This window comes from Spermophilus citellus (genome assembly GCF_964194105.1).
Source record: "Spermophilus citellus genome assembly, chromosome: 11".
In the NCBI taxonomy this organism is placed as follows: Eukaryota; Metazoa; Chordata; class Mammalia; order Rodentia; family Sciuridae; genus Spermophilus; species Spermophilus citellus.
Genome location: NC_138192.1, coordinates 85,585,187 through 85,613,123, shown reverse-complemented (window position 1 = coordinate 85,613,123; position 27,937 = coordinate 85,585,187). Strand labels below are relative to the sequence as shown.

Sequence of the window (27,937 nt, the reverse complement as noted above, 5' to 3'; positions counted from 1 at the left end):
AAGTTTATACATCTATATAACCATTGTCAGAATCAAGATACAGAACAGTTCCATTACCTCAGAAAGTTGCCTCCTGTCCTTTTGTAGTCTGTCCTATCTCTGGCCCCAACCCAGATAACCAGTAATCTGATTTCTTTCATTATAAATTAAATTTTATATCAGGCTCCTTTCACTAGCATGTGTTTTTGAGATTCATCCATCTCTGTTAAGTGAATGAATAATTTGTTCCTTTTGGTTGCTAAATAGTATTATATTGCATGAAAACTTGAGCCTGTAAAATTTTGTTTAAATGTCTTCTTGACATTGATTGTTGGAGGTACAGTGTGAAATGACATAGAGTGATGAATATTATTGAAGAGTATTTATCTGGATAACTATTTGGGTACACTGGAATTAATTTTATTTAGCTTTTTAGTACTTGAACCTTTAAGATTATAATTAAAATTTTTCAAATTCACACTTTATTATAAATCTCCCGAAAACCTGAATAAAATCCTTATATTAAGGAAAACTGGAGAAAGTTTTTTTTTTTCCCCCAAATAAAAATAATTCTAGAGGCAGGGGGAAATGATTCACTGAGTGTATGCACTAGGTCCTGGGTTCAGTCTCCAGCACTAATGCTGCTGTTTCTGCTGATGACGATAATCTAAAGAAAATTAAAACTAAGCATATATTTTACTTACTTTCCCATTTGATATTTTTCTTTTAAATGCTTTAGAGAATCACTTATCTTGCTTTAAAAAATAAAAACTTGTTCAATAAGAATTAGCACAAAATGGGACTGGAGTTGTGGCTCAGTGGTAGAGCACTTGCCTGGCATGTATGAGGCCCTGGGTTCGATCTTCAGCACCACAAACAAACAAACAAACAAATAAAATATCCATTTACAACTAAAAAATATTAAAAAAAAAAAGAATTAGCACAAAGTTTAAATACACTAAAGATTGTCTTATACAACAGATCTGTAGTTGTCAGGACTATAAAGGAAAAGCAATGAGGGAGTTTTTTGGGGAAAATGGAACTGTTTGTAATAGCAGTGATGGTGGTAACAAATTTATACATATTAAAATTTATAGAACTGTATCAAATGGAAAAATAGCAGGTTTATTATGATATTTTAAAAAATAAAGTGAAAAGGAAATGATTGACTTGACAATATCGTAGGGAAGAGAATTATGAATAGGAAATAGGAAAAATTTTTAAAATTCTACACATGTTCTTTTTTATTGTTCATTGTTTTACTATCTATTTATATTTTTTATTTGTTCTTTATTTATATTGGTTTTCTTTTCCACATTCCTCTCATTTTTAATACTCAATTGACACCTTTATTAGCTTTTAACTCTACATAACTTTCCTAATAGTAAGCAGTTTTTTGACTATACTTTTTGGTTAGAAACACATAATGAACTGAAATGTTAGATACTTTGTTTACTTAACCATCCTCCTTGTGGAATTTAAACAAAAATTCATTGAAGTTCCAAGGAGATTTTTGCAAATTTTCAAAATACAATTCATAGTGCTTTGTCTAGACTCTGTTTACTTGGATTCTGTGTATAAATAGCAGTGATTCTATGACTTTTAGATTTGTCCAAACCAAAATCTAAACCATTGACTTTCTATCACCTATATTCATTAAATTTGTCTTTAAGTAGAATTTATTAAGCCTTTTTGTTATTTGGAAAAAGAAAATCTTCACTTAAGAGAGGCTTATGTAGAGAAGACTATGCTTGAGTTGAACAGTTTCAAAAATACTCTCTTTAGTCTTTGCTGTCCTTCTTGTGCTTCCTTCATCACATATCCAGAAGTCTGTTATTTTCATAGAAATTTGATTTCATAATCAACAAACACATTCTTTTACAAAGATAAAGCATTAGGATTTACAAAAGTAGCTCTGAATCAAGAAGCATTCTTGAATTTTTTTATTTTTAGGAAATGAATTTCATCATGTCCCTATTTCGGACTTTCTGTTCTAACACATTTCATTGGAGCTCCTTAATCCCAGGCCATTATTTTCTTCAGTCTTTCTTTCTTTCTTTCTTTCTTTCTTTCTTTCTTTCTTTCTTTCTTTCTTTCTTTCTTTCTTTCTTTCTTTCTTTCTCTCTTCTCTTCTCTTCTCTTCTCTTCTCTTCTCTTCTCTTCTCTTCTCTTCTCTTTCTTTTCTTTCTACCAGGGATTGAACTCAAGGGTGCTTAACCACTGAGCCCACCCCTTATTTATTTATTTGTTTTATTTATATTTATTTATTTCTTTATTTAATAATTTAACCTTTATTTTATTTTATTTTTTAAATGTGGTATTGAGGATCAAATCGAGGACCTCACCTATGCTAGGCAAGTGCTTTACCATGGCTAAACCCTCAGTTTCTCCCCTCCAACTTTATTTTTCGAGACAGGGTCTAAGTTGCTTAGGGCCTCACTAAGTGACTGAAGCTGGCTTTGACTTGGGATCCTTCTGCCTCAGCCTCCCAAGCCACTGGGGTTGTAGGTATGCACCACTATACGTGGTGTAATTCTTCATTTTAAAAATCATTCGTTTACTTTTGCCCTATTCCTACCATCTACAAATCTACAAGTTTCTCCAAAGACCTTTTCTTTAATAGTACTTTGGAAGTTGTTATTGCCTAAGCATACTTCACTGGTACAGGTGTTGTACTTTGAAACTGTTCTCAGACCATAGCCATGTTTTCCAGGTCTCTTTTGCTCTTATTGAACTTCTTTTGTCTAGCTCACTGAAACTTTAATGCCTCTCTGCTTTCTTGATCATTCTCTTCTTGACTTATATCCATTATGGACTATAAAATTTGGTAAGTGAAACTTTGTTTTCTTCATTTGCCAAAATGTTTATCTCTACACTTTCTTATTCATTTTTACTGACTCATCTTTTACATTTTATCAGTGTGTGATATCCTGTTCTTCCATTCTTGCTGTACAACCCTATTGGGAAAATTTTTTTCAGTTGTATTTACCAGGGAGTCTTAAATATTTATCCTCAGCCTTAACTTTTTCTGTTGAGCAATAGACACTAAAATAACAAAACGATAGTTTGATCAGTGCTTCTCAAAGTCTGATCCTTAGGCCATTAGCAGCAAGCAGCATCACCACCTGGGAACTTATTTAGAATATAAATTATTGGGCCTCACCCCAGACCTATTGAATTAAAAACTGTGGGGATGGGACCCAGAACCTGTATTTTAACAAGTCACTTTGAGAAATGTTGAATTAGACACATTCAGCCATATGACCCACAGATAGTTCACATCTCTACAATAGTGGAGTATTTCCCTCTTATGGGAGGTACAAATAGGTGGAGAGGAAAAGCCTGATATTTTTTATTGACCATTTTTTCCTTCTTTGTCTTCATCTCCTCACATTCCACGTATAATAGCTATAGATTTTGTTTGTTTATTTTGGTGTTGGGGATTAAACCTGGGTTGCTTTACCACTGACCCCATATGCCCAGTCCTTTTTATTTTTCTTATTTTGAGATAGGATCTTGCTGAGGCTGGCCTCGAACTTGAAATCCTCCTGCCTCAGCCTTCAGAGTTCGTGGAATTGTAGGCATGCACCACACACCCAGCACAATAGCTATATTTTGTAGATCAGAATATGTAAACAGGTGGGTCACATTTGACCCAAAGACACACTTTGGCCCTATACTTCATTAAATTTTTAAAAATGTTTTTCTTTGGACTTTATTTTTAAAATAGAAAATTTCATATAATAATCCAGACTCTTGGCTTCTTCCCTTAAAACCTAGGCAGTACTTTTCCACATGGCGAGGCTGTAGCTAATTAGTAATTGCTCCCTTTAGAATGTTTATAATGTTTCTTTCAGTCTTTTGCAGCCACTATTCTCTTTCACTCAGTTTACTTCACTATTTTATGTTACCTGCCTAAAGGTATTTGAACTTGTAATTCCTCCTGCACATCCTACCTCTTAAATGTAAAGCCCCAAATCTGGTGCTTTGTATTCCTATGGTTCCTATTTATAGCTTCATAATCTTTGTGAACTCTCGTCATACCTTCCTAGTATGTACCCATTTTTCCCCATTCTATCTATCATATTCAGAGTCATATTTCTAAACATAAATTTTCATATAACTATTTCTTTTTTGTATTTTGATTGGTGCATTATAATTATACACAATAGTGGAATCCATTGTTACATTTTCATACATATACACAATAAAGCAATATAATTTGGTCACCTTCCAACTCTATTTCAAAAACCCTGAACATCCTCGTTTAAAGGACAGTATAAACTCCTTACGATGGCATTCAGAAATCATTATTTGGATTAACCTCACGCTTTACTATTCTTTTTCTTTTCTTTCCTCTACTACCCATGGCTTGCCTGGCTCAGGGCTCAAAGCTGCTGTTCTAGCAATACTTCCTTGGGAAGTTAATGGAAATTTTGGAGACTAAAGGAGGCAAATAGTCCATTAAGCAATAAATGATATTCATACTGTGAAGTTTATTGGAACTTTTAGTAGGCATTTACATACTCAAGGGGAGGTTGTAGGATATCGTTTTCACAAACTTGTTTGGTAAAATTTTGGAGAACATCCTCTGAAAAGTATTTATGAGATTATCATACTTATTCTAATTCTTCACTTTATTCTCAATTTATCCTTTTTATGGTTTTGTTATTGTTTTGTGTTTTGGCCTGCGATGTCTTTATCTTCCTGTGCCTCCTTTTTTACCAACTTGGATGCCCCCTCTCCTAATTTCTTTCCTTTTCTGGTTAGTAACAATTTCCTAGTTTTATCTTATATCACCAAAACGCCCTCCCATTTTTTCTAATAGAATTTTTTAAAAAAAATTTTTTTGTAGTCGTAGATGGATACAATACCTTTATTTTTTTTTTTTTTTTTTTTTAAAGAGGGAGAGAGAGAGAGAGAGAGAGAGAGAGAGAGAGAGAGAGAGAGAGAATTTATTTATTTATTTTATTTTAGTTCTCGGCGGACACAACATCTTTGTTGGTATGTGGTGCTGAGGATCGAACCCGGGCTGCACGCATGCCAGGCGAGCGCGCTACCACTTGAGCCACATCCCCAGCCCCCAATACCTTTATTTTTATTTATTTATTTTTATGTGGTGCTGAGGATCGAACCCAGTGCTTCACACATGCTAGACGAGTGCTCTACCACTGAGCCACAATCCCAGCACCTCCAGCTCTTTTCAGTTTATGTTTTGAGACAAGGTCTTCCTGAGTTACCCAGGCTGTGCTTCAACTTGTGGTTCTCCTACCTTAGCCTCCCAAGGACACTGGAATTATAGGCATGTGCCACCATGCCCAGTTTTGCATCACCATTTCATTGAATATCTATCTACTAGTCTATTATTGGGCACTCTTTTAAGTACTGCAGCTCGATAAAAAGATCTCTAAGATTGATGCTTGTTTATGGAATGCATAAAGCGTTATGCCTTACATCATTTTGCTGTTTTTAAAATTTTCATCATATTTTATTTTATTATACCTGTTTATGTTGTTTAATAAAACATGCTTATGATCAGAATTTAAACAAGCTATACAGAAAATAGAAAGTCAAAACAAAACACTTCCCTCCATTCCTGCTCTTCAACTAGTAACTATGGATAGCAGTTTTCCGTATACTACTTCCAGAAATTTGTTATGTAAATACAAATAAACGTATGTGTATATATCTTTCTTCTCTCACATAAATGTGATCATATTTTGTTAATCATCTTAGCAGTCGATTTAGATTTTTTGGTAATTAGGTTCTAGATAATTATTCTATTTTCAATCTCATATTACACTGACTTACATGGGGTTTGTGTGTGTGTTTCTTTTCATAGTAAATATCTGTTAGTTTTATAAAATGTAATTATATTGACACTTCCAATTCTAATCTCCCTTGATTTTGTTAACCTAGCTTGAATATTAGTATATGTAATTTCTGAATATTGTTTCCTAACCACGATATAAGTGATCAAATTCATTGATGGGCTTCAACTACCTATTCCTGCCAAAATGACTTATGATTTCAGTAGACATTTTTTGTTTCTTGACTCAAGACCACAACAGCTTAAGAATTTAATTTTTCAAAGTTCCTCAGTCATTTGAGGTTTAACTTCTATGTACTCTGATCATCATCTTTCGCCTCTAGTCACCGGTTCTTGACTCCTATCTCCACCCTTTTTATATAAATGGCTACATAGAAGATTGAAGATTCTGGTGACCCTTCTAACCAATAGCAAAAGACAGTGCTCTCTATATTTGAAATAATAAACTAATTAATTGAAAGTTTGCAAAGTTTAAATATTAGCTCTCAATACCTTTTCCTATTAATCATTTATTGTAATCAAATTACCATTAATTGTGCCTTTTATCATAGAAATTTTATGACTTTAAAGAGTTTTCTCTAAGGTTAAGAAAGAATTAAATTCATACTTTTTTCTTCTCTTCTCCCCATCCTTAAAATTTAGCTGTTGACAGCGTCTTGAAGAGGATGACAATAATTGGTGTAATTTTATCCTTCCGATCATTGGCACAAGAAGCACTTAGAGATGTAAGAATCCATTGCAAGTATATACCCTGTATCCAAATAATTCCTTTTGGTTTTCTGGAAAGTTACTCTTTAAATTCACAGCTGGTAATGATATGATTAAAATTCCAGTTTTCATAGTTATGGAAAATAAATTATATAGAAAGTTATTTAAACTCATTTTTTTGTTTTAGTATTAAAAATTTTAGGATATAATTTGGCTATTATATGACACTTTCAACTTTGCTATTCATTAAAACATTTTTCATTTTGATTATATCCAGTTTAACATTGAATATACTCCTTTCCATATATGTTGGAACTTTAGAAAAGTCACATGGAAAATAATTTTTATGAAGACGAGAATTAATGAAATGGAACTATTTCATAAATTTAGAGATATCCACTTAAAACTAATTTTGTGTTCTTATTTGTTGTTCTGACTAGGTGTTGTCCTACCACATTCCTTTTCTTGTAAGTTCAATTGAAGATTTTAAGGATCACATTCCAAGGGAGACTGATATGAAGGTAGTAATATAACTTCTGTTTGGATTTTATAGTTTCTAAACTGAAATATTCAAGTTGTATATGAAATAAAATGTAATAAATTCTAAACTACTGAAAAGTTTCTGTTTTAGAGTTAGCATACTTGCCTTTGAAGTTGCATCCTTAACTTCTCAGCAGCAAAATACTACCTAGGCATTTTCAAAGTTAGTCATCTTTGATCATCCATAGCAATGTAAAATCAGTTAAAAACCTGTCCTTTGTCCTGGTGGTCATTTGTGTAGGGTCTTCAAGTAGAATGAGAAAACCCAATAAAATGAGTTGTTTTAAATAGACTCAGTCAGTTTTTTAAAATACATTTTAAAAAATCTTATAAAAGGATGTTAATTATAGGTGGTAATAAAAAGTTATTTTAGTTTCTTGTTTTTAATTAGTAAATATAATGTAGGAGGTTGGTAACCTTATGTGAGCCCACAGTTTTTGTTTTGAAATTTATTGAGCCATGAAATCCAACCACTCATCTAATCTCAGCAATTTTCCAGTGGTTATACATCTAATATATGACTTACCAGTACTTCTCATATGTGTGTATTCTAAGCTTTCATGTTTCCTGGAGAGGTTTTGTTTTTTTTTTTAAATTGGTCCCTCAAAACATTACAATGCTCTTGACATATCATATGTCATACATTTGATTCAAGTGGGTTATGAATTCTTATTCTTACCACATGTACAAATTGCAGGATCACATTGGTTATATATCCACATTTATACATACTGCCATACTAGTGTCTGTTGTATTCTGTTGCCTTTCCTATCCCCTTCCTATCCCTCCTTCCCTCCCCTCCCCTCCCATCTTCTCTCTCTACCCCATCTACTGTAATTCATTTCTCCCTCTTTTTTTTTTCCGCTTTCCCCTCACATCCTCTTATATGTAATTTTGTATAACAATGAGGGTCTCCTTCCATTTCCATGCAATTCCCCTTCTCTTTCCCATCCCTCCCACCTCTCGTCCCTGTTAAATAGTAATCTTCTTCTCATGCTCTTCCTCCCTGCTCTGTTTTGAGTTGCCCTCCTTATATCAAAGAAGATATTCAGCATTTGTTTTTTAGGGATTGGCTAGCTTCTCTTAGCATAATCTGCTCTAATGCCATCCATTTCCCTGCAAATGCCATGATTTTGTCATTTTTTAGTGCTGAGTAATACTCCATTGTGTATAAATGCCACATTTTTTTATCCATTCATCTATTGACGGGCATCTAGGTTGGTTCCACATTCTAGCTATTGTGGATTGTGCTGCTATGAACATTGATGTAGCTGTATCCCTATAGTATGCTCTTTTTAGGTCTTTGGGGAATAGTCCGAGAAGGGGAATAGCTGGGTCGAATGGTGGTTCCATTCCCAGCTTTCCAAGGAATCTCCATACTGCTTTTCAGATTGGCTGCACCAATTTGCAGTCCCACCAACAATGTACAAGTGTACCCTTTTCCCCACATCCTTGCCAGCACTTGTTGTTGTTTGACTTCATAATGGCTGCCATTCTTACTGGAGTGAGATGGTATCTTAGAGTGGTTTTAATTTGCATTTCTCTGATTGCTAGAGGTGGTGAGCATTTTTTTATGTATTTATCAATACGCATAAATCAAAGGCATTCCTGTATATCAGCGACAAATCCTCTGAAATGGAAATGAGGACAACCACCCCATTCACAATATCCTCAAAAAAAAAAAAAAATACTTGGGAATCAACCTAACAAAAGAGGTGAAAGACTTATACAATGAAAACTACAGAACCCTACCAAAGAGAGAAATAGAAGAAGATCTTAGAAGATGGAAAGATATTTCCTGTTCATGGATGGGCAGAACTAACATCATCAAAATGGCGCTATTACCAAAAGTACTCTATAGGTTTAACACAATGCCAATCAAAATCCCAACGGCATTGCTTGTAGAAATAGATAAAGCAATCATGAAATTCATCTGGAAAAATAAAAGACCCAGAATAGCAAAAGCAATTCTAAGCAGGAAGAGTGAAACAGGCAGTATAGCGATACCAGACTTTAAACTATACTACAGAGCAATCGTAACAAAAACAGCATGGTACTGGTACCAAAACAGGCTGGTGGACTAATGGTACAGAATAGAGGACACAGAGACCAATCCACAAAATTACAACTACCTTATATTAGACAAAGGTGCTAAAAGCATGCAATGGAGAAAGGATATCATCTTCAACAAATGGTGCTGGGAGAACTGGAAATCCATATGCAACAAAATGAAACTGAATCCCCTTCTCTCATGCACAAAAATGGATCAAGGAGCTAGGAATCAAACCAGAAACTCTGCGTCTGTTAGAAGAAAAAGTTGGCTCTAATCTCCATCTCATGGGGTTGGGCTCCAAATTCCTTTATAGGACACCCATAGCACAAGAGTTAAAATCAAGAATTAACAAATGGGACATACTCAAACTAAAAAGTTTTTTCTCAGCAAGAGAAACAATAAGAGGTAAATAGGGAGCCTACATCCTGGGAACCAATTTTTTACTCCTCACACTTCAGATAGAGCCCTAATATCCAGAGTATACAAAGAACTCAAATAAGAAAACAAGTAACTCAATCAACAAATGGGCCAAGGACCTGAACAGACACTTCTTAGAGAAGGATATACAATTAATCAACAAATACATGAAAAAATCCTCACCATCTCTAGCAATTGGAGAGGTTATTTTTGCATATCTTGAAGAACACTGGCTAAAAATAATAATGTCTAAACTCTTCTGTATGACACTTGAGTCTCAAATTGGTGCTTTTTAACCTTTCTGATGCTTTCACCTCTTGTTCCTTCCTTTTCATAATTCTCTTCCCGTTATTTTTTCCCTCTTTTTATTAGTACATTGTAGTTGTATATGTTGATGGCATTTGCTTTACATATTCACACATGCACACCATATAACAATATAATTTGGCCAATATCACACCTCAGCTTTCCCCTACTTTCTGCACCTCCCACCCCTTGGTCCCTTTCCCCCACTGATCTCCCTTTGATTTGGGGGAGATATACCCCCACCTTTGTTTGAAGCTACCTCTGTAACTTCCCTTTGATTTTTAGGAGATTTATTCCCACCTTTGTTTTCAGCTACCTCTCTAGCTTCTGCATATGAGAGAAAACATGACCCTTAACCTTCTGGGTTAGACTTATTTCACTTAACTTGATGGTCTCTAGTTCCATCTATTTTCTTGCAAATGTCATCATTTCATTTTTCTTTATGGTTGAATAAAACTCCATTATGTGTATATATGCCACATTTTCTTTATCCATTCATCCACTGATGGACACCTACTGGTTCCACAGTTTTGCTATAGTGAATTGTGTTGCTGTAAACTTGGGTATGCATGTATCACTATAGTAAGATGACTTCAGTTCTTCAGAGTAAATACTGAGAAGTGGTATAGCTGGGTCATATGGTAGTTCTATGCCTAGTCTTTTGAACAATCTCCACACTAATTACCATAGAGATTGCACTAATTTACAGTCCTACCAATAGTGTAGGACTTTTTCTCCACATCCTGTCCCATATTTGTTATTGTATTCTTGGTGGCTGCCATTCTGACTGGTGTGAGGTGAAATCTCAGTGTAGTTTTTATTGACATTTCTCTAATTGCTAATGATGTTGAACATTTTTTTCATGTTTTTGTTAGCCATTTGTATTTCTTCTTTTGAGAAGTGTCTGTTTAATTCATTTGCCCATTTATTAATTGGGTTATTTGATTTTTTTTCTTTTTTTGGTGTAAAGTATGTTGAGCCCTATGTATATTCTAGATATTCATCTTCTGTTAGAAGAGTAGCTAGGAAAGATTTTCTCCCATTCTTTGGGTTCTGTCTTCACATTTCTAATTGTTTCCTTTAGTATGCTCTTCCCTTTATTTACTTTTCTCTTCATATGTATACTGTAAGTTAATTATATCTGTATACATGTCACATGTATCCATTTTATCCTCTTAATGTATTCTATTTGAAAATACTGCCCTTTTCTGCCTTTTAAAATCCTGTCTTTTAAGGCCTGAATCATTTGCCATTTTCCAGTGATAAAGAATTTTTTTCTTAGTGTCATCAAAGAATGGATGTTTTGTTTATATATTGTACAGTTGAACATATTCTATTCTGCCTTGTATTTTTCCACTTATATTTATACCATGTCATAAATATCTTAAGTTTCCAGCAAGCTTTCAGTAGAATTTCTCTTTTGAAAAACCAGATATTTTAAGTTTTATTGACTTATGATAAGTCTGTCTTAAAAAATTTACTCATTTATAGTGTACAATTCAGTGATTTTTAGTACAGTAACAAAATTGCAGAACTGTCACTATGATCAATTTTTGAACATTTTCATTATCCCACAAAGAACCTCAGTACCCAGTGGCTGTTAATTTCCACTTTTCCAGGAAGTCCCCAGCCCTAGGCAATCTGTCTATAGATTTGCATTTTTTGAATGTTTCGTATAATCATACACCATATAGTCTTTTATCACTGGCTGTAATTTAGCACAATTTTCAAGTCACTGATTGTACACAAAGTATTTTCACACCATTTATGTCTTCATATATGTACTTAGGGTAATGATGTCTAACTCATTCCATCATCATTCCTACCCCCATGCCCCCTCCCCTCCCCTCCCTCCCTTTGCCCTATCTAAAGTTCCTCCATTCCTCCCATGCTCCCCTCCCCACCATCGCCATTATGAGTCAGCATCCTCATATCAAAGAAAACATTCGGCCTTTGGTTTTTTGGGATTGGCTTACATCACTTAGCATTATGTTCTCCAGCTCCATCTGTTTACCTGAAAATGTCATGACTTTATTCTCTTTTAATGCTGAGTAATGTTCCATTGTGTGTGTGTGTGTGTGTGTGTGTGTACGTACCAAAGTTTCTTTATTCATTCATCTACTGAAGGGCGTCCAGATTGGTTTCATAATTTAGCTATTGTGAATTGTGCTGTTACAAACATTGACATGGCTCTGTTCCTGTGGTATGCTGTTTTTAAATCCTTTGAGTAAAAACTGAGGAGTGGGATAGATGGGTCAAATGGAGATTCTATTTCAGGTTTTCCAAGGAATTTCCATACTGCTTTCTATATTGGCTGCATCAATTTGCAGTCCCACTCAGAAATGTATGAGTGTGTCTTCTTCCCCCACGTCCTCGCCAACCCTTACTGTTGTTTGTATTCTTGACAGCTGCCATTCTGACTAGAGTAAGATGATATCTTAGTTTTGATTTTCTTTTCTCTAATTGCTATAGATATTGAACATTTTTCCTATGTTTGTCCATTGTTTGTATATTCTCTTCTGAGAAGTGTCTGTTCAGTTCCTTGGCCCATTTATTGATCAGGTTATTTGTTTTTTGGTGTTAAGGTTTTTGAGTGCTTTATATATCCTAGAGATCAGGCTGTATCTGATATGTTTGTGGTAAAGATTTGCTCCCATTCTGTAGGCTCTCTATTCACCTCATTGATTGTTTCTTTTGCTGATAAGAAGCTTTTTAGTTTGAAACCATCCCATTTATTGATTCTTGGTTTTAATTCTTGCAGTATAAGAGTCTTATTAAGGAAGTTTGAGCCTAATCTAACATGTTGGATATTTGGCCCTACTTTTTCTTCTAATAGACACAGGATCTCTGGTTTTATTCCTAAGTCCCTGATCCATTTTGAGTTGAGTTTTGTGCATGGTGAGAGATAGAGGTTTAATTTCATTTTGTTACATGAGGATTTCCAGTTTTCTCAGCACCATTTATTGAAGAGGGTATCTTTTCTCCAATGTGTGTTTTTGGCGCCTTTGCCTAATATAAGATAACTGTAGTTCGGTAAATAAATTTTACTTATTTTTTCTGAATCCTCTATTTTGTACTATTGGTCTACAGGTCTATTTTGGTGCCAATACCATGCTTTTTTGTTATTATTGCTTTGTAGTATAGTTTAAGGTCTAGAATAGTAATGCCACCAGCTTCACTCTTCTTGCTAAGGATTGCTTTGGCTGTTCTGGGTCTCTTATTTTTCCAAATGAATTTTATGATTGCTTTTTCTATTTCTATGAGTAATGTCATTGGAATTTTGATTGGGATTGCACTGAATCTGTATAGTGCTTTTGGAAGTATGATCATTTTGACAATATTAATTCTGCCTATCCAAGAACAATGTAGATTTTTTCAATCGTCCAAGGTCTTCTTTAATTTCTTTCTTTAGTGTGCTGAGTTTTCATTATATAGGTCTTTGACCTCTTTTGTTAAGTTTATTCCCAAGTATTTTATTTATTTATTTATTTATTTATTTATTTATTTATTTATTTTTGAGGCTATTGTAAATGTGGTGGTTTTTCTCATTTCTCTTTCAGAGGATTTGTCACTGATATACAGAAATGCCTTTGACTTATGGGTATTGATTTTATATCTAGCTATTTGCTGAATTCATTTATTAATTCTAGGTGATTTCTTGTGGAATGTTTTGGGTCTTCTAGGTATAAATCATGTCGTATGCAAACAGTGATAGTTTGAGTCGTCTGATTGCTCTGGCTAGAGTTTCAAGAACTATTTTAAGTAGACATGGTGAAAGAGGACATCCCTGTCTTATTCCAGTTTTTAGAGGGAATGCTTTCAATTTTTCTCCATTTAGAATGATGTTGGCCTGGGGCTTAGTATAGATAGCCTGTATAATGTTGAAGTATGTTCCCGATATCCCTAGTTTTTCTACTGTTTTGAACATGAGTGGGTGCTATATTTTGTTGAATGCTTTCTCTGCATCTATTCAGATGATCATATGATTTTTATCTGTGAGTCTATTGATGTGATGAATTACATTTATTGATTTCCACATGTTAAACCATCCTTGCATCCCTGGGATGAACTCCAATGATCATGGGGCACTATCTTTTTGATATATTTTTGTATTCGAGTTGCCAGAATTTTATTGAGAATTTTTGCATCTATATTTATTAGAGATATTGGTCTGAAGTTTTCTTTCTTTGAATTTTCTTTGTCTGGTTTTGGAATCAGGGTGATATTAGCCTCATAGAATGTGTTTGGAAGTGTTCCCTCTTTTTGTATTTTATGAAATAGTTTGAGAAGTATTAGTGTTAGTTCTTCTTTGAAGGTCTTATAAAACTCAGCTGTGTATCCATCCAGTCCTGGGCTTTTCTTGGTTGTAGGCTTCTGATGGTGTCCTCTATATCATTCTGATTTAGTTTGGGCATATCAAATTTGTTGATGCCTTCAATATTTTCTATTTTATTGGAGTGTAATTTTCAAAATAATTTCTAATCATCTTCTGTGTTTCTGTATTGTCCGTTATAATATTTCCTTTTTCATTATGGATGTTATTAATTGAGTTTTCTCTCTCCTTCTCTTCGTTAGCATGGCTAATGGTTTATCATTTTTAATTTTATTTTTTCAAAGAACCAACTTTTTGTATTGTCAATTTTTTCAGTTGTTTCATCTTCTACTGCTTTTGCGGTTGATTTGTTCTTCTAGGGCTTTGATATGTAATGTTAGGTTATTTATTCGTTTACTTTTTCTTCTTTGAAGAAATGAACTCTCTGCAATGAACTTTCCTCTTAGAACTGCCTTCATAGTGTCCCAGAGATTACGATATGTTGTATCAGTGTTCTCATTTACCTCTAAGAATTTTTTAATCTCCTCCTTGATGTCTTTTGCAACCCCTTGTTCATTCATTAGCATATTATTTAGTCTCCAGGTATTAGAGTATCTTTTATTTTTTATTTTATCATTGATTTCTAATTTCATTCTGTTGTAGTCTGATAGAATACAGGGTAGTATCTCTACTTTTTTGTATTTACTAAGATTTGCTTTGTGGCATAATATATGGTCTATTTTAGAGAAGGATCCATGTGCTACTGAGAAGAAACTGTATTCACTCATTGATGGATCATATATATAGGTCAGTTAAATCTAAGTTATTGATTATATTATTTAGTTCTATAGTTTCTTTCTTTAGCTTTTGTTTGGATGATCTATCCAGTGATGAAAGAGGTTTGTTATTATTGTACTATGCTCTATTTGACTTTTGAACTTGAAAAGAGTTTTATTGATGAATGTAGATGCTCCATTGTTTGGGGCATATATATTTATAACTGTTATGTCTTATTGATGTATGGTTCCCTTCAGCAGTATGAAATGTCCATCTTTATCTCTTTTGATTTAGTTTGGTCAAAGACTACTTTATTTGATATGAGGATGGAAACCTCTGCTTGTTTACGTAGACCATGTGAATATTATATTTTATCCCAACCTTTCGCCTTCAGTCTGTGGGCGTCTTTTCCTATGAAATGAGTCTCTGGAAGACAGCATATTGTTTTTTTTTTTTTTAAATCCAATCTACCAGCCTGTGTCTTTTGATTGGTGAGTTTAGGCCATTAACATTTAGGATTATTATTGAGACATGATTTGTATTACCTGTTCTTTTGTTTAGTTTTTGGTATTTAGCTTGACTTGGTTTCTCCTTTGGTTGGCTTTTCCATTATTGTAGTTCTTCCCTTTGCAGATTTTCGTTGTTGTTTTTCATCTCCTCTTTGTGGAATATTTTGCCAAGAATATTCTGTAGTGCAGGCTTTCTTGCTGTAAATTCTTTTGGCTTTTGTTTATCATGGAAGGTTTTTATTTCATTGTCAAATTTGAAGCTTAAATTGCTAGATAGAGGATTCTTGGTTGGCATCCATTATCTTTTAGAGCTTGGTATAAGTTGTTCCACAATCTCCTGGTTTTGAGAATCTGGGTTGGAAATTTTGCTGAGATCCAAATTGGTCTTCCCTTATAGGTAATCTGATTTTTCCCTCTTGCAGCCTTTAAAATTTTATCCTTATTCTGTATGCTAGGCATTTCATTATAATGTCTCTTGTAATTTTGTACATTTGGTGTCCTATAGGCCTCTTGTATTTGATTTTCCAATTTATTCTTCATGCTTGGGAAATTTTCTGGTATTATTTCATTGAAGAGATTGTGAAGAGATTTGGTCTTTTAATGGTATCTCATAACTCTTTGATATTCTTTCTGTTCATGGTTTCTTACCATCTTCATTGTGAGAACAACTTTATTTTCAAGATTGTATCTTTTGTCTTTGTCTGAGGTCCTATCTTCCAAGTGATCTAGTCTGTTGGTGGTACTACCTGTTGAGTTTTTTAACTGGCTTATTGTTTCTTTCATTTCAAGGATTTCTGTTTTTTTTTTTTTTTCATTATCTCTACTTCTTTCTTTTTTTTTTTTTAATTTTCAAATAACATTTATTTGAGAAGATCTGTATCAGCAAAAGTCTTTAAATTGGTTGCTCCCCCCGCCCTCCAATCCTGGTTTTGTGTTGCTTTTTTTGGTACTGAGGATTGAACCCAAGGGTACTTTACCACTGATCTACAACCTCAGCTCTTTTTGAGACAGGATCTCACTAAGTTGCTAAGACTGGCCTCAGACTTATGATCCTGTGCCTTAACCTCCCAGATCACTGTGATTATAGGTCTGGGCCACAGGCGACCAGTTTGTATTGCTATTTTTTTTTTAATTTTATTGTTGGTTGTTCAAAACATTACATAGTTCTTAATATACCTATACACAATTACATATAAGAGGAAAGGAGGGGTAGGAGAAAAATTATATAAGTGGAAGAAATGATTTATAGTAGAGGGGGTGGAGAGAGAGAAGGGGAGGGGAGGGGAGGGGAGGGGGGATAGTGGAGAATGGGATAGACAGCAGAATACATCAGTCACTAGAAAGGCAATTTGTAAATCAATGGAAATGTAACTGATGTGACACAGCAATCTGTATACGGGGTAAAAATGGGAGTTCATAATCTACTTCTTTCTTGAAGTAATCTCTTGCAACTTGTATTTACTCTCATCTCTTTGTTGGTGTGATCAATGGTCGCCTGTTTTTTCTCTTATCTCTTTGTTGGAATGTTCAATTTTTGCCTGTGTCTGCTCACTTAGGTTGTTCTTTAATTCCCAAATCATTTTAGTTATGTATATTCTGAACTCCTTCGCTGACATTTCACCTACAGCACTATCTATGGATTCTATTGTTGTAGTATCTTGGTTTGTTTGGAGAACTTTCCTCCCTTGTTTTTTCATGATGTCTGTGTGTTTTCCTCTCTTGCAATGTAGATCCGAGTTATGACAGCTTTTGCCCTATTGTCTTATAAAGTGTCCCTATAGGTTACCAATACCTCATTTTTAAGGGGGAGATCAATATTATAGCACTCAGTGTACCCAATGTGCAGCCATATATCAGTTAGCTGCTATTTTTACATTTACAGTCTTGTCACTATAATCAGAAATGATGAGATCGATTATCTTCTACCATAGAGTCAATAGGTTTGTGTAATGGTTTACAGTTTCTAATGGTAGAAGGGAGCCTGGGGGCTTGGCTGAGATGCTTATGAGGTAGAATGTGAAAATATGGAGATATTAGATGATTTGACTAGTGAGAGGGTAATCATGAGAAGTTGGCTGTTAGTAGGAGAAACAAGAGATAGGCAACCCCATTCAAGACTCCTTACCTCAGCAATAGAATAAACTGTTAGCACTCCTAGTAGAGAAACCTCTGGTGCAGCCAGACCCACGGGGACCTTGGTGATGTCTTACCAGGTCCTTATTGTTGTCCCTTGATAGAAGTAGCGATATCCCAGTTTCATGGTGGTGGCAGCCTCAAGCCTCTATGTATCCTGATGTTGGGCTGTGGACCCACGCTTTGGTGAATCAGGAATCCCAGCACGGGGTAACTCTCCATATGGTGTGCTGGGGTAGGTGTCTCTCTGTGCAGCAGTGTGGCGGGCGAGCTAGGCCTCTCTCTGGATATACGGATCTCGGTGTGGCAGAGCAGGTGGGCTCTCCCCTAGCATTACTTTTTTTTTTATCCCCAGAACTTTTTTTATTATTATTTATTTATTTTTTTTGTGGTGCTGAGGATTGAACCCAGGGTCGCACATGCTAGACAAGCACTCTACCGCCAAGCCACAACCCCAGCCCCCCTAGTATTACTTTTGACTTGATATTTTATATCTCTTTTTTTTTAAGAGAGAGAGAGAGAGAATTTTTTAATATTTATTTTTTAGTTTTTGGTGGACAAAACATCTTTATTTTTATGTGGTGCTGAGGATCGAACCCAGCGCCCCGCACATGCCAGGCGAGCGTGCTACCACTTGAGCCACATTCCCAGCCCTTATATCTCTTTTGACTTAGTATTTTATAATTATGCTTCTGAGAAAAATAGTAACTTTAGAATGACTCTGCTGAAATTTGCCACAGAAAATATACAAGTTTTATTTGGCTTAACAGTAGGAGGTGATAGCCAGCAGTGAATCAAAGTAATAAAGCAATTATTCAGTATAGGCTAATTACGGTATAGCTATAGTTTCTGCTTATGCCAAGTTTCAGAAATTCTCTTGTATTCTTAATAAGCAGACTGTGATTTGAACAGTAAATTTTTTCTTACTAGAGTGAACTCTCAGAAATTTCTTAACATATTTCTTATTCTGTAATTCTTGTATTTTTGTCAGGTTGCAATGAATGTGTATGAATTATCATCAGCTGCTGGATTACCTTGTGAGATCGATCCTGCCTTGGTTGTAGCTCTGTCCTCACAAAAATCAGGTAAAATTCATTAGTACACATGTAGTTAAAATTATCCAGGCAACATAGATATTTAGGTGTGATAGTTATCCATTTATTCAAATACTTGCTTTACTTTCAAACTGTGTTTATAATTTTTGGTGTTGGTACTATATCAGTAGAAAAAAAGACAAAAGATCCCTGCCATCTGGAGTTTATACAGTAGCATAGTTTTCACGTAGATGATCTCTTAACTATAGGACTAGATGAGGTTACTAAAGTGGCTTAGTGTATATATATGCAGCAGTGGAGAGGATCAAAGTGTGAATTGAGTCTTTCCTTCAGAGCTCCAGGAAAAGAGGAAGAGCCACCAAAAAACCAACAGAGAAGAAAGTATCAGTGAATTTGAAGAACACTAGAGAAGAGCATCTTTCCAGAAAGAATGATTAACTATGTAGAGTTAAAGAGTTATGCTGACAAGATCAATGTCAATCGAGTTTTAGGGGCAAAAGACAAACTAGAGAGCCCTTAATGATGAATAAGAGGAAAGGAATTTAGAATTAGTTGTTTTATAGTAAGTATAAAGCAACTCAAATAGTTTTTTTGTAAAGGGAAACAAAATTATAGCAGTTATAGACAGAAGAAAAATCAATGGAAGGCTGCATGTGCGCGTGCTGCTGGGGATCAGACTCAGGGCCTCCCACATGTAAAGCAAGTGTTCTAGTTCTGAGCTATATCCTCGGCCCACGAGAAGGATTTTTTTTTTTTTTAAGATAGAAAAGGTAACAGTTTTTGTATGCTGGTGGGAGACGGTCGGTCCATTTAATAGCAAAAAATTGGTGTCTAGAAAATGGTGTGCTATTTTAATTGGACTAGAGTTATTTACCATAAAGAATTTGTGCATCATTAAATAATGTTAAACATTTCAAATAACTTTAAGGCAAACCTTTTGATATGTAGTACCCAGAAGCTCTGATGACTCTGGATTTGTTTACAATTTAAATAGCATTTCTTCTGTTTCTGGTACTGAAATGCTTTCCCCCAACCCTTTGAGACAGTAGTAGTATGGTGTTTTGTTAGGTTTATCAGTTCCTTTCTCATTTAATGATTTTTTTTGTTTCTTCATTCATATAGTATGTTAATTATAATCATGTGGGTAATTATTACTTGATTTGCTATAGATATTTTTTTAAATAATCAAGTTTTTGCAAACATTGTGGCTTTTTTCTTGTGTTCAATTCTTAATTATATGTGATGGTGAATAGTAGGGTCCTGGAAGTTCTCAGGTATCTGATAAGAGGCCAAATGTCTATGTAACTCACAATTTGAGTATATGTTACAATAAATATTTTATAGAAAGTTACTGTCTTAAAAGATTTAAGGTAGTTACAGATATCTTCATTCATGGTGGTTCCATCTGTCTTCTGGAGTAGAGACTAGAAATCCAGTTTACTTTCCATATATATCTTTTTAAAAAAAAAATATATATATATATATATATATATTTAGTTGTGGATGAGCCCTTATTTTTATTTATTTTTTAATGTGGTGCTGAGAATCGAATCCATGCCTCACACATGCTAGGCAAGCGCTCTACCACTGAGCCAAACCTCAGCTCCACTTATATATCTTCTAAATAGTAAATTTCAAATCATAGTCATATTTACTTCAGGAAAAATCAAGGATTTTGGGGGTGATTATAATAATTTATGAGGTAAATTTTCTAAATTGTAGTATATAGAATTATATAATTATATAAATTGTAGTATATAGAATTATAGTAATTTATCATCAGTTTTCATTTGGGAGAAATATATATATATATAAATATATATATATATATTTAGTTGTGGATGAGCCCTTATTTTTATTTATTTTTTAATGTGGTGCTGAGAATCGAATCCATGCCTCACACATGCTAGGCAAGCGCTCTACCACTGAGCCAAACCTCAGCTCCACTTATATATCTTCTAAATAGTAAATTTCAAATCATAGTCATATTTACTTCAGGAAAAATCAAGGATTTTGGGGGTGATTATAATAATTTATGAGACAAATTTTCTAAATTGTAGTATATAGAATTATAGTAATTTATCATCAGTTTTCATTTGGGAGATTTTAGGATTCAGTTATTCCAACTAAATAAAATTTTAAAAATAAAATGTTGCCTTAACTGTTTCATTAAAGTCCCCCAAAATAATGCCTGAGTAGGGCTGGGGCTTTAGCTCAGTGGTAGAGCGCTTGCCTTGCATGCGTGAGACCCTGGGTTTGATCCCCAGCACCACATAAAAATAAATAATAAAGATATTGTGTAAAAAAAAAAAAAAATATATATATATATATATATATATGTATATATATCAGCTACTCAGGCATATACATATATATATATATGCCTGAGTAGCTGATAAGAGCCAGTGGTAATGAATATTTTTAAAATATTTTTATTATTAGTGTAATATAGTTATGTGTAATATTGGGGGTTCATTTTGATATAATCATACATTCAGAGAATATAATTTGTTCCTTTTTAGTTCCTACTACTACCTCTTTCTGTTCCTTCCTCACTCCCTATTCCCCTTCCTCTACTTTACTGGTCTTCTTTCTATTTTTTCTGTATTTCTTATAACAAAATTGTGACCAGGTTTAAAGAGTTCTGTTAAAATACTTTAATTTTTTAGTAAAATAGTCAATTTTAAAATAATTATCTAAATAAATATAAATTTTTACATTTAAAAAGTTTAAGTTATCAACTCTTAACTAATCTTGAAGAAATTGCTTGATTTTATTCTTAATTTTTCTCCAATAGAAAACATTAGTCCAGAAGAAGAATATAAAATTGCCTGCCTCCTCATGGTCTTTGTAGCAGTTTCTTTGCCAACACTAGCTAGTAACGTAATGTCTCAGTACAGCCCTGCTATAGAAGGTAATCATGGTTTAAAATTGTTTGGGCAATGAAAAAAATCATTGGTTTTGGTATAGTAGCTATTTTTCTCTTCAGGTAATTGATGCTCCTTTATATGACTTAAGTTCTGCCACTTAACTAGCTATGTAACCTGGGGTAGTGTATTTCTTTTTTGAAGCCCTAGTTTCTGATATCTAAAATGTATGTAAGTGAGTTCACACATGGCTGAACGTGTGCATGTTAGAGTATGGTGAGGGAGTATCTAGATCATAGGATTATTTTAAAGATTGAATGATAAAATGATTGTAAAGGATCTTAATCGTCTTATGTTTCAGTGATAGTATAAAACCAATGCATGATTTCTTTTAAGGATTTTTTAAAAGTGTATATATGTTTAATATAATACAGACCTGAAAATTTTTTGTTACCTTGCTATATTACCTTTTTTTTTTTTTTTTTTTTTTGGCACTGGGAATTGAACTCAGGGGTGCTTAACCATTGAGCAACATCCCCATCCCTTTTTTATATTTTATTTAGAGACAGGGTCTCACTGATTTACAAGTGCCTTGCTAAGTTACTGAGGATAGTTTTGAATTCGCGATCCTCCTATCTCAGCCTCCTAAATCGCTGAAATTACAGACGTGCACCACCACACCCAGTGATATATTACTTTTAAAAACACTAGTCTTTATGAAAGTAAAAGGAGAACAAATCAGTTTGTGCCCCAACTCTTTTAATCATTATTTATAGAGATTGTGAAGTCATCAAAGACTTGCCTTCTATTTCTTGATAGTTGAGGGTTGCACAGATATTTTGGGATCAACATAACCTTATTTGTACTTTTCTAAAAGGGCACTGCAACAACATACATTGCTTGGCTAAAGCCATCAACCAGATCGCAGCAGCTTTATTTACAATTCACAAAGGAAGCATTGAAGACCGTCTTAAAGAATTTCTGGCGGTATGTACAATCAGAAAACAAAACTCATAAAGAAAACTAAAAATTATAAGTGTGAGATGTAATAGAGTAAATTCTCTCTCTGTCTCTGTCTCTCTGTCTCTCTTTCTCTGACATTTTATTGAGCATCCTTTAATGGCATATTTGTTTTCACATTCTTTTCTCAAGTATATAAAGTACGTTTTCCTTTTAATGTTTATTGGGTGTTTTATTTTGGAGGGAGGAATATGTGAAAGCAAGGCATTGAAATCAAGGAACAGTCACTCCATAAGTTCTTCATACAGTTTCTGGTTTTCATTCATTGCAACTTTGATGAACGTTAGTGCATTAGCAATAGTGAATGATTCCCACCACTGTATTATGTCCAGATTAGATCTGTATCAATTGCTGATTGAACGCAGTCAAACACCAAGTGGGTGTATGTGGCCTTGACAAATTGAACAATGCATGGACAAGGGATGATGCAGAGATTGTATTTGGAGGTAAAAATACAGCCTCTGCTTTTTCGTTTTCATAGTGGACAGATTCTGGAGTGCTAGGTACATTACCTGTTAATAGACTTTAGGATTCCAACTGTTCTTCCTCTTCCACATATTTTTTCACTTCTGAGATGAAGCACTGGAAGAACCATTCCATAAACAAGCAATTGGTACCTGTACTATTTCTGATTATGTTGCCAGAACATGGGTAGATGATTTTTATTTTTGAGAACTCTTAGGTTCTTCACCCTGTACCTTGTGTGACTGGCTGTATCATAGTCCCTGCAGTATTGGTACATAGTATCAGAGTTAATCTGTCCTTTAAATTCTATTTGGCATCTTCTTCTAGAAGAGCCTGGTTTCGTCACAATTGAAGACTTGGAGAAGGTATCCTTTCTCCTTCATCAGTATCTTTGACTCTACCGAAAATGTAGCAGCAGTTTCCTCATTAGCAAATGCAGCCTCTCCAGTAATTATTATAGTTTTCAAACCAAACCTGTTTGTGAATCTCTGCAGTCATCTCTTATTTGGAATAAATGGTGTGGAGACAATTCATTTTAGGGAATTCTTTGCTGAAAAGTCTTTATATATAGTTTTAGTTCTTTCTTGCACATGTTGTCATAATTTGGAATACCTTTTCTGTTTGTGTCTTCTATCCCAAATTCAATGCCTTTCTCATCTTAAGCAAGCACTTGATATGTAGTATGGCTATAACCTTACTATTTTGAGATGTGACAGCAAACTAGCACAAATTTCTTCTTCCTACATAATTTTAAGATAGAAGATTTGTTCTTACTGTAAATCTTAGCAGTCTTAGCATATGACTTTTTTCTTTCTCTAAGTTGACAGCTTTGACCTTTTTACTTACAGGAAGCAGTTAATTGCTTTTCTTCTCTTTGGCCTATCCAAACTGCCAGCATCACTGCTATTGTGCTTTGGGGCTATTACACAGTAAATTAAGGGTTATTGGAACACAAATACTACATTAGTGCCACAGTCAATCTGATAACTAAGACAGTTAACTGAATGGCTGTTGGGTAGGTAGTATATACAGTATGGATATGCTGGACAAAGGGATGATTCATCTCCCTGGCTGTATGGAAAGGTATGGTATGAGATTTCATCACACTGCTTAGAATGGCATGGAATCTAAAACTTAGGAAACATTTATTTCTGTAATTTTCCAGTTCGTATTTTCTGACCCTGAAAAGTGAAACCAGGAGCGGGGGTGGTGGTGGTGGTGGTGGTGGTGGTTGTGGTAGAGAAACCACTGAATATTTAATACAGGTACTGGTAAGAGAGAAAATAATGTGAATCATTTTGAAAAGTGTGTTTTCAAGATCAGTAAGAATATTTGATTACATTTATACCTTAATAGCTCTCTAAATTATTGCTTGAATGAAGATATCTAAGTTTATCATTACTTTATATGTAGTACTGAATGATTGAAATGTGTTGGAAGGTGAAGCATACTGAAAATAAATTAGTAACTGATGAACATTTTGTTAAAAACTCAATATGTACATGTACTTTTAAGCTTGCATCCTCCAGTCTACTGAAAATTGGCCAGGAAACAGATAAAACTACAACAAGAAACAGGGAATCTGTTTATTTACTGTTAGATATGGTAAGTTTTATTTTAATTTTCATTAATAATGAAAGTAATTTGAATGTCTTTTTCTTGGTGCTGAATTATTATGTTTTGCTTTTATTGGTGGATTATAGTATGTAATAGCTGGGTTCATTTTTACATAATCATGTATGCATGGAATTTAATTTACCCCATTTCAATCCCCATCTGAATGTCTTCATTTCTTGTATTCGCTCAACCCAAGCCATATTACTTTGTAGAAATTGCTGAAAAGACTGGCATCACTCATTTAATCATTAAGCTAATATCAGAAAATAGTAAAATCAAAGTTAGCATTAACTAAGAGGGTATTCTTTTATGAAGGGCTTTTCAACCTGTTGGGAAATACTTGGGCCTTATTTTTTCCCAGTTTATGAGTTTCAGTTCTCTTCCAGTTTACTGATTTTTCTCCATTCTGATTATTTTGCCCATCTACTATAGTTTCCTATAATTCTCTCTGCCTTGTCAGTTCCTTCCCTGCAGTGTCTCTGATCCAGCTATGCTTGTTTCTCCTGCCTGGCTCTTCTTTTACTTAAGAGTCATTTACTTTACCTGCAGAGTTCTGTGTCTGTCTTAAAGACTTAACATAACCCACAGTTGAAATCTTTTTCCAGGTAGTCTTTCCAGGTAATCTTACTCTGGCATACATTAATCTTTCTGCTCTTTTGAACTCTTAATATTTATAGCTTCTCACTTAATTATAGTTGGTCTTAGGTTTGATTTTGATTTCTAATTTAGTCTTTGAGTCTCTAGTTAAACTTAATGGTATGGACCATATTTTAAATATTTTTATATTCTTTTTTATGTCTAGTATATTGTTGAAGACAATGAAAATGCTCAATATTTTTCTACTGATTGATTTCATTGGAAATTAGCATTTTAAAACATTTTGATAGAATTCACTATGACACATTTACATTGTAGATTTTAAAGTAAAGGGAAAATAATTTGTGTTTATTTCTAATTAGAGCAGTAAATGTTCCTATTGCAAATAACCTGAATTTTGTTGCATTTTTGGAATTTTTCAGATTGTACAGGAATCACCATTCCTGACAATGGATCTTTTGGAATCTTGTTTTCCTTATGTGTTGCTGAGAAATGCATACCATGCTGTCTACAAACAAAGTGTTACATCTTCTGCGTAAAATATCTACTTATTCAAGACAAGCACGCATTTTTGTTGCCTCGGTTTTATCTGTAAACTGTGGAACTATTTTACCTTAAGGCCTGAAAAACAGTTTTGTGGATTATAAATTGCTTTCATACGGTTGTATTTTCTGATCATTGGTTTCTTAATATAATTGTACTACAGTAGGTTAATTTAGTTTGCACATTACTGAATTCACTGAAATTATTCCTATAATTTTAGAGTATCATTTGTTTGAAAGACATACATTATCTATATGTTTTGATATTTGATAATGGGAAAAAACCTTTGCTTGTTTATTTCTGAAAACAATTGTATTTAGTGATTATTTTAGATAGTGATATTATATCATTCATCTGTGTATAAATTATTTCATATAGGGAAGAGTTCTGATCTGTACCTATGTTCTTATTGAAAACAAAATTGGATGTGCATTTCTGTGATGTTATGAATACATTTCTACTTTATTTTGAAACAGTTGCCAAACTAAATACTCTAACACTGTATAACATTAAAAATGTTAAAGAACTGCTTAGTGTTAGAAGCAGGTCATGTCCCAAAATTCTAAAACAGCAGCATATGTTGTTGCTTGTATAAAGCCTAGTGATAATTTTAGAATAATTTCATGGTGCCCTGTTGGCATTAGCACTACCATTGTATCCTGCTGTATAATAAACAATCTTAGACATTTATCAACTATTGATACAAATGTTAGTCCCTAACCACTTTTTATATGTTTTAAATTTTTGAAATTCAAGTGTACCTGCCATAACATAAAATAAACAATAGACTGTATCACAGTTTGAATGATTTATTTAATTAAGATCTTTGGAAATTTATCCCACAATGTGAAAGTTCCAGTGTAAACTTAGTTTAGGAGAATCTGAAGTATAGCATTTGATACCAAGTCAGCTATTAAAAGTTGTTTTTTTGTTTTGTTTGCGTTGCTAGGGATTGAACGTAAGGCCTTGCACATGCTAGAAAAGCGTTCTACCTCTGGGTTGCATCCCCAGGCCTTTGTTTAAATGTTTTGAAAAATATTCCATTGGAAAAAATATTTCAATTAGAAAATAAAATTACATGACATTATTTTAAAATGAAGAACTAAAAGAAAATTTGTGTGCCATTAGCTCGCTCATTATATCTGTTAACAAATGGAGTTATTTAAAAGAATAGGGGGACATTGAATGATCATGGAACTAGTGTGAATGTTGTTCAGAACTGTAACATCAGTGAATAATGAATGGGAAATACATAAAGGACCTTTTGCTTGGTGGTTGGCACGTAGAGCAAAGCAACTCATTTAGTTTGAAAACTCACCAGATGTTTTGCTCTTTGATTGGCATTGTAAAGGTTGTTACTCAACAGCTTTGTGTCTGAATATCATAAAGAGCTGTTGTTCACAGCTTCCTGTGTATATACTAGTAGCTTGTGTGGAGATAAAAGAAAGCTGATGTGAACTTAGTTAGAATATTTCTGAGTGGAATGAAATTACTGTGCCATAAGATTATCATACTGTGATTTTGTGTACAATTTATTCAGTTTATATTTAAGGCAGGGAATGGTTGTCACTGTTGAAAAATTTTAGTAGTTCCCATGGGATTTTTTGAAAAGAAATTTTAAAAAGAAATAGTTTCAGACTTAAAGTAGTCTCAACTGTTCACTGTGTAGTCAGGCTAAGATTTAATGCAGTTGACTTCAAAATATTAGAGAGGCAATAATTTTGTTGGCAATGCTATCTTGAGAAGTAAAATAGGTATTTGAATATGTGTACTTTGGAATATCTCTAAGAGAATAAGGTTACACAATAGGCATTTTCTACCACTGTTAATAACAAGAAAAGATCACGCTTTCATAGTCATCTGAAGTTTTTCTTTTCCAAAATTTCTTTCTCATATACACAAACATCCTTAATGAGTTATATTTTATTTGATTACCCCACCCCCCATGGGGTTGGAGGCCCAAAGGCAACTTGGAGGAAAAAGTTAAAAATAAATTGATAACTATTATTTTTCATGTCTTGTTTTACCCTTTGTTATTTTCCTTTAAACTTACACTTTTTCCATTGTTTTCTCTACAGTAATATGATCCTACCATAATACTGACTTGTAATCTGCTTATTTCACTCAAAAATAGAAATTTTTTGGTATTCTTTTTAGTGCATTCATATATCCCATGACTAATTTAAAAATTTTTATTTGGATGAACATG

The 27,937-nt window shown here is 33.8% G+C and overlaps 1 protein-coding gene across 1 annotated transcript in view; it reads left to right on the top strand.

Annotated features, from left to right (window-relative positions):
* Positions 1 to 26,521, top strand: part of NCKAP1 (NCK associated protein 1) — a 107,282-nt gene extending 80,761 nt beyond the window's left edge. The window contains exons 25-31 of the mRNA XM_081260476.1: positions 6,452 to 6,534; positions 6,958 to 7,038; positions 18,556 to 18,649; positions 21,417 to 21,533; positions 22,364 to 22,473; positions 24,487 to 24,576; positions 25,608 to 26,521. Of these exons, the coding sequence (XP_081116602.1) occupies positions 6,452 to 6,534; positions 6,958 to 7,038; positions 18,556 to 18,649; positions 21,417 to 21,533; positions 22,364 to 22,473; positions 24,487 to 24,576; positions 25,608 to 25,724 (692 nt within the window). The 3' untranslated portion in view covers positions 25,725 to 26,521. The remainder of the gene's footprint in view (positions 1 to 6,451; positions 6,535 to 6,957; positions 7,039 to 18,555; positions 18,650 to 21,416; positions 21,534 to 22,363; positions 22,474 to 24,486; positions 24,577 to 25,607) is intronic.
* The last annotated feature ends 1,416 nt before the right edge of the window (positions 26,522 to 27,937 follow it).